The following is a 15,000-nucleotide window of genomic DNA, read 5'->3' as shown; positions in this document are numbered from 1 at the left end:
ATAGGAACTCTGGGTGCCCTATTCAAATGTCCCTTTTTCTACTTAAAACATGAGCTGTCAAAGCAGATTAAACTGTAACTGGGAAATATTTTAACATAATAAAAATCAAGTACAAAATACTGTTACTGTGTAGTTTTTTTCCTAAATCAATATGCAGGATCAGTTGCTATTTGAGTGGACCTGAGTAGACTAAGGAGTAAAGGCTTGCTCTCTATCACATCTTTATACCCAAAATGTTGTGACCAGTCCTCACTTTTAAGTCCAATCATCCTATTTAGCCTACATGTGACAATTCATACTAACATTCACACAGGTGAAGGAAAGACACTACCTTAACTGAAAACAGGGGCACCATGTGTCACATACCTCACCAAAACCACCAAAGTACTCCCTTATTTTCTCTTCAGGTGTATCTGGAGAAAGACCACCAACAAAAATTTTTTTAACAGGTTCTTTTGTTTTCATGGCTTTGGCCCTTTTAGGATCAATCACTTTGCCATTCAATTTGTGTTCTTTCTGGTCCATGACCTAAAGAAATTGGAAGCTTTGTTTTAAAAATGTAAATCTTTTTTCTAGGTTTTCAGAAGTACTAACTAAAATAGTAAAAGTGAGAAAGTATTTAAGCATGAATTAATTGAAGCACTGACCAAATTGAGGCACGAGAAACTGATTCAAGATTTTTAAAAATGTATGTGGTGGTGGGGTAACAATGGATGAACATCCATCCATTCAATTCTTTACTTTGGCCGCAGATGTCTTATCACTTCCCATCTGGATTTGAGGACGAGCCACCTAAAAGCCCACCAGTTCCTCTGGCAATGTACTACTTTTTCTATGTTCCACATGGAATCCAGGCTTCCATTCCATTCCCCTGAACAGGCCAAAAACACCACCGAGACTCAATTTAGGTGTCAATGGCTGCTAAAGCAGAGCCAGTGGGGAGACTGAACACAAGAGTCATCAAGTTCACTGGCAGCAGTCTGTCTGTGGGGCTGCCATTTCACCTTGGTCCATGACCAAACAGGGGAAGAATGAAGTAAAAGGCTCATCTTCCCCACAGACTAAAATGAGCACCAATACTGTCAACAAACCCTTTTTCGTGCCGTGTTAACTGGTGACAAGTTAATTTCAGGTGATTGTGGCAGGACTTTGCTTACTTTGAAGCGGTCTGCAACTCAAACTATATTGACAGAAGCTGCTTCTGGCTCCCCTCTGCCCAGTTATACTCTGCACCCTGGGACCAAATATATAGATATATAGATATCTAGTGGGTAGACCCAAGGTATCCAAGCATTTAATGTTTTGCAAATGCCCTGAGAAGAATTAAATCAGGGAAACATCCAATGTATCCTGGTCCATGTCTGGTACTGTCAATTCAAACATTATTAATTGATTAGAGCATATAACACACTACCTTATCTACACTCTCCGATTCTTTAAATAGTACAAAGCCAAAACCCCTTGATCGCCCTGTGATTGGATCTAACTTCAGAGTGCAGTCTACAACTTCACCAAATTTGGAAAAGTAGTCCTTCAGATCTTTCTTTGTAGTGTCCCAGCTAAGGCCTCCTATAAACATTTTCCTGTGAAGACAAAAAGCAATATTAAAATGCTAAGAAAAACTTGCCTTAAGTATTGTTCTTATCACTAAGTTATTTTTCCCAAACTACAGGAAAACTGGTTGGGAAGTATTAAGACACCATTCTCCCTGTACAGTCTCATTTAAAGGACCTTCCTATCTCTAAAAGTTTAACATTACTTCCCCTGGACTGATTGCTGGTCACCTGAGCGAACGTTAAATCAAGAGCCCCTCAATTTGCTATGGTACTTGATGTTTCCTAAATCAGGATTTAAATATTCTTTGTATGACAAGGACAGAAGCTTCCAATGGATTTAAACCATAAAGAGTTTTTGAGATGAATAATTTCCATGCACTTTCCCAAATCTACCTTTCGTTAATTATGTACAACATGTATTAGCATCCAATGATACTCATCATCAACTAGTCAGCACTTTCTTCCTACCTTCAAGCTACTTCCTTCTCTTCTAGTTCTGCAATGACTGTCCTCACTAAGAGCTTTTAGCTCAAAGAATTAACAAGACAAAACTTTTTAATCCTTAATGAAGATTGTACAATCCATTAAACAATAAGGTGTCTCATTAAAGATAATCCACTAATTAGCCTAGACACACATTAAAAGTTAAACCTCAGTTAACCAAGAGGGAAATGAAGTTTTAACTAAAATTTTTCAGGGGTTAAGAGTAGTAGACCATAAGCTGTCATGAAGACCTGAGCATTTACCAAAGGGCAGGGGAGAGCAGGAGCCCTTTGGTTCCCAGCTGAAAGATTTTTACAAAATTAAAGGATGCTTGGAAGCATATAAACATGTTCCTCCTGGTGTTTTAAAACATATATGCACACATATATGTATATCAAGATTAAAAAGGGATGAATGCTAATGTAATTTTTAAGTAAAGTTTATATAAAAATCCAAGAGCAGAGCTTATTAAATCCTTTCCCCCTCAGGAAAACATTAGATGGACTTTTCATTACCAACTCCATCTAGTGGACCTCGAAGTAATGACTATTACTTCAGCTCTTTTAAGCAATACATCCCACCCTTCTTAACTGTCCCCTCTTTCCATCATGCCAATTAACTTAGATATCATAGTGTTTTGCTACCAAATGATAATTTTCATTTCCAGTGGTAGAAAGACAAGTTTAACAAAACAAAAATGTGAGTTACTTTTAAAAGTACACCACATTTCCAAAATCATATCAGGTACTTAAATTTTTATGTCTGTGAGATTTCTGATCAACCTCAGCAACCCAATAAAATGAAACATTAGCATGTTTAGTCTGTTTAAAGCATGAATCCTAGTCAGATTTCCATACTTGATTCCCAATTTGCACAGTAACTGTATACCCTCAGGTATTATTACTGATACATAATTGTATGTACTACAATAAACTATATGTTATGACCAGGTAAAATTTAATTGAACTAGTTCTTAGTCAAAAGTAGGTAATGGGAACACTACATACAAACTATCACTTATATATTTACTTAATACCAATTCCCTAGAAATATTTCATGTGTAGTCTATTTAATTCCAATGATGTTTATTTAACGTAATATGATTATTTTTAGCCAAAGACTCTAGACTGTCTTTTTGCCAAAGATCAAAGTGTATGTGCTACATATAAATAGAAAAATAAGACAAAAAAATCAATGTTGACTTAATTCAGATTTAAGATAGTTGTAATCAGCTCCAACTTCAAATTTTGCTATTACAGGCTATTTCTAATGTATTTTGGCTGCAATCGCTTACCACAATTAATTCAGCAGAAATCATTAAGCATAATTCAGAAAACAATGTCAAATATTTTAAAAGCAAACTGCTCCCTTTTAATAAAGTGAAGATAACACCACGCTAGTGAAACTGTTAAAGATGCTGGTCTCTCAGAATTGAAACTGACCAGCTTACTTTGAAATAAGCATAAATTGAAGTGCCCTTAATTTCAAGGGAAAGTAGTAGCTTCACTATTTGAAAGCAAGGTTTCAGTTCTACCAGCAACAATTTTACTAATCACAAAGCTATTTTTTTTGGTAGGAAAGGTATTTATCCAATTAAACATGGTCATTCAAGATTTACCTATTCTCTAAAAACTTCACAAGTGAAAGCCCTCAAAAGGATTGTTCTTTTAACTCTAAATATTACAGAATCTTTTACAGCGTTCAAGAGTATGATGGTCACTTAAAATATTCAATATACTAACTTTCAGGCTAAGGTGTTTATTTGTGTTGATTCCCATTTATCTAGAACAGCTGGTACATTCTAGTTAAACAGAATGGTAAACTTAAGGTGTGTACATACATACAAAGATGTGTGTGTGTGTGTGTGTGTGTGTGTGTGTGTGTGTGTGTATAATATGCATTTTCAAAAAGCTGAAATATATATATATTGAAGATCTTAGGAAATAAGTCTTTCTGGGCAGCTTTCTTATACCATTTTGTTTAAAAATCTTCCAAAAAACCACCGCATGCTGCTCTACCTTTTCAGCATATTAGATGTAATTAAATGCCTTCTTTGGTCAGCATCAATCATTCTACCCTGGGAGCCTATTCAAAGGCCTTTTGATACTACATGGCTCCAGACAATAGTTTCTCTCTTCTCCCAGGCAGTCTGCAGTCCCATCTCCTAGCGGGAGCCCCACTCCTACTTTGCGCTGGGATAAGAACCCAGAATCACCAAGCTTGACAAAGCTGCATAATGAAGGGGGGAGGGGGGCTGAGGAGGAGGCTGTCCCATTAACATAGACATTTTGGAGCATCTATTTTTGGCTACTCCCCGATGTCTTATCTCTCCTCCCCTTCTTGTGGCTGGGCCTCAGCTATGTGAGAGGCGCTATACTTAAGCCCAACTATATACTTCCTAAGCACAATTCTTTTTTCCCCATATTGATTTAAGACATTTCAGGATGCTGCAGTGCTTCAAGGCCCTCATTGTTACTATCAATTATCACAGTACAATAAGGGGGTACATTTAGATTCTGAACTTTTTTAAGAAGTAGAAGCTTAAGCGTTTTTAAAGTATTAACGTTCTATCTCACCTGCTTTCTGTAAAATTCCAAGAGTCATGATGTGGCACTATAATCAATTACCTACATAAATGCCATACAAAATAGAAGCACACCTCACTTAAAAAAAAAAAAGCTCCCTCTCTTCAAACCATCTTACACAAGTCCCATTGCTGGAAGACTATGGAGCTCCTACCTCTTGATGAAAGAGGTCCTAAGTTAATTCTTTCTAAGCACTTTACAAGACTTATCAAATAGGTAAAATTCATCACTACTAAAACCTACAACTCCCTCCATTTCATTTTGATATTTAGTAATAAACAAAAAAAATAAATTTGAGGCTTCGACAAATGATGTTGTTTAAAACTTTCTCAGAAATCTAGAAACTTCAAGTTAAGGATACTGTGCATCCAAAATACAATTAAACAGTTCAGCCTGTGAAAAAAGAATCAATGGATTGACCAAATAGGCCTAAGAGGGACTTCAGAGGTCACCTGTACTGAACCTAGTTCAAAACTTTCTTTACAGGAGTAAAGCGATTCCCCAAAAAGACAAATGGCCTGCTCAGAATCACAAGGTAGAACAGCAGGGCCAGGATGTGAACTCTCCGACAGCACAAATGGAAGACGAGCTGGAGTTATGTGCACCCCAATCTAAAGTGAGTTATTTAATTCGCATCTAAACCAGCACTGAGACAATACACAAATGACTAGTGTACCTGATCGGGAATGGAGAAGACCAACTGTTTTTACATCCTCAGAAATTTCAATGAAAACCTAAGTTAATGTTGTTTCTGAAATCCTAAATCCTTAGATTCAAGAATGAGAAATATTTTTCCCCTAAAATTATCTCAAAGACAGACCTAAGGAAAGCCAAGATGAATCCAAGACACTAAGCTCCTGAGGTTATGGCTACTGTTAAGAGAGCAATAGCTGATTCCAACATCTATCCCAAATGTAAAGTTGAGACTAGAATCAGGGCGCCTTGGAGAGGTGGATAGTTACAAAATTATTCTGTGCCCACACCACTGTTATCGGTTTGGATTCCAGTTCTGAATTTTTGTGAAAGGTAATTACTGAAGTTCTATCTTATTTTCTTCAAGAATTGTAACAAAGGACATCTAGCAAGAGAATAACTAGTGGCAAACACCTTCTGGTCAAGGTAACTTGCTCTCTTCAACTGGACTTTAACAGTCTGCAGATGGCTGGTGGGGGTTGCAGCAAAAAAGTGGCATTAGATATTTTATCTGTCGTTACTTTTCCCCAATTCTTTTCAAAGATAAAAAATAACAGGTTTTAACCATGACTTAATACGCTACTTAAGCAAACAATTACACATCTATACAAGTTAGAGAACACCTTAAAAATATCGTGTTTTAAGAATTTTCTTCACTATCCTGCAACTTTCAAACTTATGCATTCAGATATAGGCTACAGGGAGGTATAGAGGTCCTAAACTTCAATGCAGTGCAAAACACCGCCGTCAAATGTTAATGAGGCGATGGTGAACATTTTAGGTATGACCAATAACTGTTATTCAAAGATCTATTACACTAAAAGATCTTTCAAAGTTATGAGATCATTTTACAAGGACTGGACTAATGAATTGAAGGGCTAATGGGGGGCAAATCAAAGCTAGAAGCACATATGTGAGAAAAGCATAGAGAGAGAATGATACGAATTGATGCAAAGTGAGAAGATGAAAACAATAAACAAAACAAAGAATAAAAACCCAGAACAATATAGCAACAGTCCGCTGCGTAATTATAATGACCCAACTTAAACCCCAAAGAGATGAAGACAGTACCCCTCTTTTCCTAGCAGAGGTCAGGGGCCAGGGGTTGTAGAAAGTTGCACATAACCTCAGACTTGTTTGGTTATATTATTTAGCTTTGAGAAGCTTTCTTTTTCTTTTTCCCACCTCATAAGGGACGTATCTTGAAGAGGGTGAGGGAGGGATACAGTGGAAAATATAGGTGATGTAAAAAACAAAAACATCAATTTTTTTTTAAAGTAGAAGAACCTTTCAGTTCACTCTAATTACAATAGAAATTTAGGAATCAAAATACTGGGCTAATCTGTAACACCACTTTGGAAACCAACCTTTCTATGAAATTGTGGATTATATAAAAAATAACTAGTTAACCATAACTGCAAGGCAGAGAAGTTCCAGTTAAGCTTAAAACTGCCTCACAAAAATTCAATCCTCTTACTCAGTTAACAGTAAAGATTTTAAGTGGGTTTACTGAAAGACATACTATAAAATTTAGAGATCCCTTAGGTGTCCAAGGTTAAAGCGTCTAACCTCTTAATCAGATCCACAACATAACAATAGCAATTAATCAATCAACAAGCATTTATTAAGCTTCAAGACACAAGTGGATACAAGAATAAAGAATGAAATAATCTCTACTCACGATGAGTTTACATTCTAGTGGTAGAGACAATACACGATGCAAATATATTCAAGCACAAATATAAAGTGAATAAACACAAACATACACAATGTAGGTTCTACAAAGCAAGGGGGGGAGGGGAGAAGAGAAGAGATAATTAGGTCTGAGAACAAGGAAATTAGGGAATGAATTCTAGGCATGGGGGATGGGGATGAAGGGTAGAAAAGGTCGGTTTAGCTGGAATGCTAGATAAGCCAGCTTGAGGCCCAGTGAATTTAAAAGCTAAATACCAGTTTCTATTTTATAGTAAAGGCAATGAGGAAATACTAGAGTTAACTGAGTAGGGAAACCACTCATTCAAAAAGGCACCTAAGAAAAAGTGCCTTGGGGCCAAGTGTTTCAGACAGACTGGAAGAACGACATAGGAGACAGCCAAATATCTTGATAAAAGTACTTTGAGACAGATTTAATAACCTAACCTTATGCTTGTTAGATTAAAAAAATTCCCAGTTCTAGTTCACATCATTAAATAAGAGTTTACATTTCAATGTGCCAAGGCTTAACAAGGCAGTAGGAAAAGCCAAACTTAGTCTTTTACAACCAATGTTTAAAAATAATGAAGATTTGGTATCAAAGTATTCGTAATTCACTCAACTAATACAATCAATAATTCTCAAGAATAAAGCTAATAATTCCCTTTCAACTTTAAGAGTCAACTCCTACTTCTTTGGAAGGGTCAGAAGGAAAAAAGGAAACAAAAATGAGGATTAAGTAACTAACCAAAGGTCACAGAGGAAATTAATGGGCAGTCAAGAGTTTTACCTTGAGTTTTCTGGTAAATGGATTCTGAGTATTAAAGATTTTGGTCAAGTAAGGGTTAAGAATCACCAAATAATATAACTACTCAAAATTTAAATTGTTCACTTTTATTATTCCACACTAAAAGCTATACTGCCTAATTTATGCTTTTCTTTTTAGAAGCTCACTGTACTATAGCTCAGAATCAAGGAAGCTACATGAGAGTAATCACTGGTCTTTCTCACAAGATTAAAAAGAGAAATACACAATAGGCATTTAAGCCACATGTTTCAATGCTAGCAAGGACCCCAGGAGATATCCAATTCTATCCACAATCACTTTACAGATTGAGGAAACTGAGGCTAAGAAACAATATCCCCCATTAGATTGTGAGCTCCTTGAGAGCAGTAAACTGTCTTAAGCCATTTTTGTACCCCCAGTGCTTACCCAGCACAGTGCCTGGCACGTAATTGGTGCTTAATAAACATTTATTGACTGACCAAAAACAAAAACCCCAAACCTGAGGCCCAGAAGGCTTAAGCAACACAGCCCATGTCACACAGACTTAGTGGAAAGGGATGAGATGTTTTAATGAAGTGGCAACGGCTCGACCAGAGGTCCCTGGGTCCCATGAAGGAACTGAGAGGACCAGAAGGAGATGCTCCATTTCCAGTCCTACAAGCCACACAGGAGTCGTGGACAAACACAACTTGGGCTTTCACAAGTTTCGCTTATGCTGTGTGATCACATTTTTCAAAAGCCACAAAAATGTGTCAGAAGTAACAATCATTTCTATTCTTTCTAGCAGAAAATAAGTTCCCCAAAGGCAGGAACAGGTTTCTGTTCGTCTCTGTACCCCAAGGCACAACATAGTGCCTTGCACCTATTATCCATTTAATAGATGCTTGTCGTTAGTCATGTCTAAGTGCTGTGTGGATGACTAACTGAAGAGTGCAAATAATTTTGTCACTGGCTAGAGATTCCAAGAAACAATGGTAGAGCTGTTTAAGCAGTTTTCTTCAACGCCAAAGCAGCCTGGCAGATGCCTCAGTGCCCAGTCTGTCATGAAAAGCTCCTCCCATTGCACACTAGAGGAGTTGCAATAAAGTTTGAGGCCTGGTTACTTTAGGCTTCTCAAACACAAAAGGATGACTATAACCACAGTGTGGACGGCCCTTTCTTCTGCCTCACCTATCTTTCTAAACTTGGGGATCTTTCAGAATAGATGAGCCAGAACTGAAGACACTGCTCTCTTTTCTATCACTTTCACATCCCAAAACTGAGCTATCCATAGAACAGAACCAAAGAATCAGCTTCACATCACAAAGAAATCCTGCCACAGATTTTTAAGATGAGATCACAAAACCCACTAATCTAGCTAACAATATAACCTACAGAACCAGAAGGTTTAGGTCAAATTCTTTCAATAATTTTACTTACTCCTATTAGTAATTATACAACCAGATATTCCTGACCAAACTGGGTTTCTTTCATGTAACCTATGAACAAAATGAAATCATTATGTTGTGTCTGAATATTTCCAAAGCACATTTGGGTCTATTGTTTCTTTTCAAAAGAACAAAGGAGCACTAAAGTCTTCTCCCTAAACTTCTTCACAAAGGGGACTGGGGGGGGAGGGCCGTTGGGGGCATAGTTCGGTGAACCCCATCTGTCCTAGATATAGGTTCAGAAGAAGTCAAGGGAGATTGAAAGGAGCAATGGGGGAAAAGTTTTTTTTCCTGCCAAACACACAAAGGAACATCCACCTTGTTCTAAAAGATTAGTCCAGTGGAGGCTGTCTCTAAAGCATCTTCGCACACTGCCATTCACAGCCAGCCAGGAAATGGACATTTTGACTGCTGGATCTCAGACCCCATGGAACTTCCTAGGAAAGCAGGAGATGACTGTAGAATCCATTCTGCCAGTTTATTGGTCCTGCCCATCATCTCTCAGATCAGGTGTAACTTTGAGGGGATGAAAAGTATCAAAGCAAAGCAATGACTCTCAGAAACTGTCCTTCTCAGAAGTAGTTCAGTGTAAGGAGAACTGAACATGGAGGTGTTAAGAGTCACCTATGGCAACTTTTTACTGGAAATGCTCTAACTCAAGTTATATGGGGAGGGCAACGAGTATGGGGGTGGGTGAGACACAACCATTCTCAATAACTTAAGGCCCAATAATTTGTGACATTAACAAAGGCTCATTTTTCAAGTAACTTTTTAGGATAGAAAAACCAAAGAAGTGCCAATCTACCACTTTTGCAGAACGCCATAGAACTAAAGGAAACTCATTAAGATATAAAAAGCATTAGTATCTGGCATTAGCTTATTTTACAGCACAGCTTCTGGGGCTCCCGAGAGAGAAGAGCCAAGGGCCAACATGGGGGAGGGGAGGCAGAGGCGGCCCAGGATATCTATGGGGCACTTCCCTACATGACCAATAGGTAGGACCAACAGTCCCCACACTACAAAGGAGGAAATGCACTGGGCCTCCTCCAGTCACACAGCTACTATGTGTCCAAGGCAGGATTTAAACCTGGGTCTCCTGACTCCAAGTTCAGCACTTTTATCATTTCCTTCACCCTGCCTGATGCCTTTGAACTATTACAGCCCAAAAGGGAATTATTCTGAACACAAACAAGTCTTTAGCCCATGCCAATTATCCATTACAAAACTGATTAAAAGGGCTCCAGAGCAACCCCTTTATGTGGCTGCTTCCACAGAAAAGTACTTGGGAAGGCCTGACTCCACACCTTCTGACTCTACCATGCTATTTAATCATCTTTCTAAAGAAATCATACTAAAGTACTCCTCGGAGCCAGGTCAGCCTCCTAGTCTCTAGCTCCAACAGTTTTATGGGCCATCACGGAGACAGTAAAGTTCATGTAGAATATGTCCCCATTACCCAATTTTGGTCCAGTTCTGGTCCAGGAGCTGATCACTTTCCATTGGGCATTGGTCCTTAAAGCCCCCTCCTCCCCCATGAGTGATCTGTTTAATCCTGCTATTTCTTATTTAAAAAGAGCTGGAGCTATTTTAGTGGGTGATGAAGAACAATATTTATACAGTCATCTTGTAACAAAGATATAAAATAAACTTTAAAATTCCTGGGAATGACATGCAAATACAGACCCGCACAAAGGATGTGCATGTCTTACTTAAACATACCTACTGCTTTCCAAACTATTTTACACACATGGCTGGGTACCTGAGAAAAATCCCCAACACTCTCTTTTAAAGGAGAAAGAAAACGTTATTCTGAAGAACAACAAAATACAACCAACCTTCCAGAGAGAAGACATCCAGATGTGAAGAAATGTCAACCAATCATGATCAAACATTCCTGCCTACCCCAGGACCCCAGAGCATCTAAAATAATCCCTTTTACATTTCATGTACGTTAGGAACCATGCCTTTTTGTAATTTTAAACAGGCATTCAACGTGTGCTGAAGAATAAGGGGCAGAATTTAAAAATCCAGTCAATTTCATATCTAGCTTTTGTAAATCTATACTACGCAACTTATATATAGGAAGTCAATGAGAAGTCTGATTTGGATACAATACAGAACTATTTTTAAAGTTAAAAATTTACTTTGGCCACTTCCAGAAACTTTTATTCTAACATGCAATGTATTTTTAAACATGGTCTCTACAACCAATAAACCTCTCGTTCAGCATTTAACATAACAGAATTTCAACAAACACTAAGGGCCTTCATTGTTTCCCATCTTCCTGGCAAACAATGTACATTAACCGTCATCGCGGCATTCATCTACAGATAATAAAACGTAGTACCACTAGAGGTACTTAGCGTAATCTTGGCCGACAGCAGTCACATGCATTACCCCGCAGACCAAGAGCTACGTAGTGGCATCGGTGTTTGCCCATGTATTACGATCCATAGCTTTTTCTACCCCAGGTAAGTAACATCCTATTACCTTCAATGATTAGAATTTCCTGGGGAAAATCAATGGGCAACAAACACGCCAATACACGGCCTCTGAACGTTCTATGGCTACGGAAACCTTTAACATACAGAAATAAAGTGTAAAAGTTTTACCATTCTTCCCGCTGTGCCGTCGCTGCTTCAGAGTGCCGTGGGGAGGAGTTTGAATGGCTAGGGAATTAACAACCGGTACAGCAACCAATCAAAATGCTAGTTTTAGTTTTCAACATTGTTAGGGTTAAAAAATTTTAATTCATTTACACGTCAGTTCAACAAACAGTGACTACTACCGAGGCAGCCGCTTTGTGCTCCGAGGACGCACAACTCGTGGAGTCTGCCCGCGCCAGGAGAGGCACCCCTCCCCCCGCCATCCGGATGCATTAGTCATTTTAGTGCCCCCCGGAGCAGAGAAAACAAAAACCGCAGGTTAAAGGCTTAAGTTTCCACTGGCGGGCTTCAGAGCGCAGCTCTGCGGATTAGTGTCCGTGGCTGGAGCCCCCACCCCCTCGTCCCCCACGGCCGCCCCCCCCCCCCCCCCCCCCCCCCGCCGGACTCTCCGGGGGGCCGGCTGCGGCCAGGGGAGCTCGGCCCGGAGGCCGCGTCCCGGCGCGCGGGAGGCCGCGGCCTAGCGCACCGGCCCCAGGCGCCGCCCGCCAAACTTTCAAAAGAGGCCCCGGCGGGGCCTTCGGGGCCGGGCCGGGGGCGCGGCCGCGCCATGTGCTCGGGAGCCGCGCCCCCGCCCGGCTCCGCGCCCCCCCCCCCCAGGGATTTTAAAAGGGGGATCCCGGGAATGAAAGGGGGAGGGGCCGCGCGGGGGAGGGGAGGCAAAAATAGCGGGAAAAGGAAGAAGCCCCGGGCGGGAAAACGGCCCGGCCAGGTGCGAGGGCTCGGGCCTGGCCGCCCCTTACTCACCCTTCGTCCTCCTCGTTCTTACTGGCGTCGATCTTGGCCCCCTCCGACTCGGCGCCGGGCCCCTCGGTGCCTTCGGCGCCGCTCCCGGCCCCGGCCCCGGCTCCGGCCCCGGCCCCGGCGCCCGCCGCCGGCGCTGCCGCCGGGGCCGCGGGCGCCGCCGTCGCCGCTACGGCGGCCGCCGCCATGGCACCCTCCTGCTCCGCCGCCGCCGCCGCCGCCGCGCCGCCACCCGCCTCCGGGGCCGCTGCCGCCGCCGCCCCGTCCCCGCCGAAATGCTCCTCCGACATGCTGCCGCCGCCGCCGCCGCCGAGACTACGCCCGCTGCAGCCGCCTTCGCCGCCGCCGCCGCCGAGAACCGAAACTAGCAGCAAAGTAATCCCAGCCGCCGCCGCCGCCGCCGCCGCCGCGCGCTCGATTTAACGCGCGAGGCGCCCCCCCACACGCACACGCACAGGCACACACACGGACACGGACACACACGGGCGGGCGCGCGCGCGCGCGGCTTCTCGGGCCTCCCTCCCCCCCTCCCCGCTCCTCCCACTCTCGCACGGCGCGCACTCCCGCTCGCCCCGGTAGCGCTGGAAAGAAAATGCAGCAGCGGCGGCCGCTCTCGCCTCCTCCTGGCTTTAATGGCGCCGCCGCGAACCACCTAAAATGGCCGGCGGAAGAGCGGCACGTCCCGGTCACGTGACGCGGGAGCGCGCCCTTTCCGCCTCCTCCGGGCCCTCTCCGCGGCCCATTCTCCTGCCTCCCCCCTCCCCTGCACTCTCTCGCCGGCGCGCGGCGGCCGCTCTCCCTCCCTCCCCCTCGCTCTCTCCCTTTCTCTCTTCCCTCCCTCGCTTGCTCTCGCTCTCTCTTTCTGCCCCCCCTCCATTCTTTTCTCCCCCTCCCCTTGCGCGCTCCGCCCCTAAGAGGAAGAGGAAGTGGCGTCCGCCCGGGCCGCTGGCGGGAGCCACCGAGAACAAGGCGGGCGGCCGGGTGCGGGATAGAGAGGCAGCCCTCGCTTTCCCTCCCGCCGGAGGCCGGGGCCCTTGGGCTCGTGTAACTGATCACGACTCGTAAAATACGCCGGAGCCGGTTGGGCGGCTGGAGCGCGCGCGCCGGGGCGCAGGCGCGCCAGGGCCCGGGCCGTCCGCGCTGAGGCTGCATCCGGGGCCTCCGTGCAGCACGCCGCACGGCCAGGGGAGAAGCCGCCGCCGCCGCCGCCGCCGCCAGGTGCGCACTTATTAAGCACCTGCGGTCGGCCCCCCCACTCCGGGGCATATCAAGGCCGAAGTGAGCCCGCCCACCCGGAGGAGCCGGCCGGGCCCTCGCGCCTGAGCCCCCGTTCGTGCCAGATCCCGATGCTGGTGTGCGCTGGGAGGGGGCGGGCTTTCTAACACTTTAAAAACCAAACTTTTTTTACTTTAATGAGTTCTCTCGGGGCGGTGGGGGAGGGGCGCGGTTGCTGGACCGATCCCTTCCAAATTCCCGCCCGACCGCCCGGAGCGAGGCTTCCCGCGGGCCCGCTGCTGTTGGGGACCAGGCCGGCGAGCCGGGCCCCTCCGTGTCGGCTGTCTGGGTTCCGTAGAAGGCCGGCCCGCAGCCACGCTGCCCCGCGCCACCCGGAAGGAGGGGCGCACGGATCCCCCCGCCCGGCGTTACTGACGGGCCCCGCAGGGTCGGCTCTCCCGGGTCAGCGGCGTCCCCCGGCCCCACGAGGGCTGCGGCACCCAGGCGGAGCCAGCCGTGATCCTTCCCACCCGAGCTTCGGTGGGCCTCGGACAGCTGGCACTTTCTTTATAAAGTCTCCCTTATTAGCCGGTGTCGGTGCGCAAATTCGGGGGGGGGGGTGCAAATACTAGTAATAAAATACGTGATGACCTGATGTTCCTGGAAATTACACTTGTTGTGCCTTTACAATAAAGTTCTCTCCACCAGCCTCTTAAAGGAGTGCCCACGAACCAGCTTCCATTTAAACACAAATTCCTTCCCTTTCCATCTAACAAGAACTGGAAGTTTCATGCGATTGCCCTGTTCGGCAGTAAGCCCACTTTCTGGTCACTGAGCACCTGTCTGGCATTCAGAGCATGCCAACCACCGCCACATTAAAATGTATCAGCGACGTGAAAATACTGAAATCTCGGCACCTGCTGCGCCTCCCATCATGCCCCAGTTACTGCTGCAAAAACAACTTGGGGGGCCCTTTGTCATTTTTTCTTACTACCTGGGCGGCCATGGCCGTAAGAGTCTCCTCACCGAATGACCAGCCACCTGGCATACATAATACATAATATATATAATATATTATGTATACTATATAATATATTGTGCATAATATGTTATGTATAATATATAATAATATATTATGTATAATATAGTGTGTAT

The 15,000-nt window shown here is 43.9% G+C and overlaps 1 protein-coding gene across 4 annotated transcripts in view; it reads right to left on the bottom strand.

Moving 5' to 3' along the window:
- Positions 1–12,935, bottom strand: part of HNRNPD (heterogeneous nuclear ribonucleoprotein D) — a 17,360-nt gene extending 4,425 nt beyond the window's left edge. For 2 of the 4 annotated variants that reach the window (XM_069092532.1, XM_069092550.1), the window contains exons 1-4: positions 12,634–12,935; positions 11,836–11,892; positions 1,415–1,583; positions 367–528 (exon numbers count right to left, since the gene is read on the bottom strand). In XM_069092532.1, the coding sequence (XP_068948633.1) occupies positions 367–528; positions 1,415–1,583; positions 11,836–11,892; positions 12,634–12,920 (675 nt within the window). In that variant the 5' untranslated portion in view covers positions 12,921–12,935. The remainder of the gene's footprint in view (positions 1–366; positions 529–1,414; positions 1,584–11,835; positions 11,893–12,633) is intronic. The other 2 variants (XM_069092540.1, XM_069092558.1) reach the window with 1 other exon arrangement.
- Positions 12,936–15,000: the final 2,065 nt, after the last annotated feature.

Source organism: Petaurus breviceps, unplaced genomic scaffold (genome assembly GCF_028583685.1).
Source record: "Petaurus breviceps papuanus isolate PSGF00001 unplaced genomic scaffold, PetGlider_PUasm1.0 126, whole genome shotgun sequence".
NCBI classification, from domain to species: Eukaryota; Metazoa; Chordata; class Mammalia; order Diprotodontia; family Petauridae; genus Petaurus; species Petaurus breviceps.
Note: the sequence above shows the minus strand (reverse complement) of the source record. Positions and strands in the feature narration are given on the sequence as shown.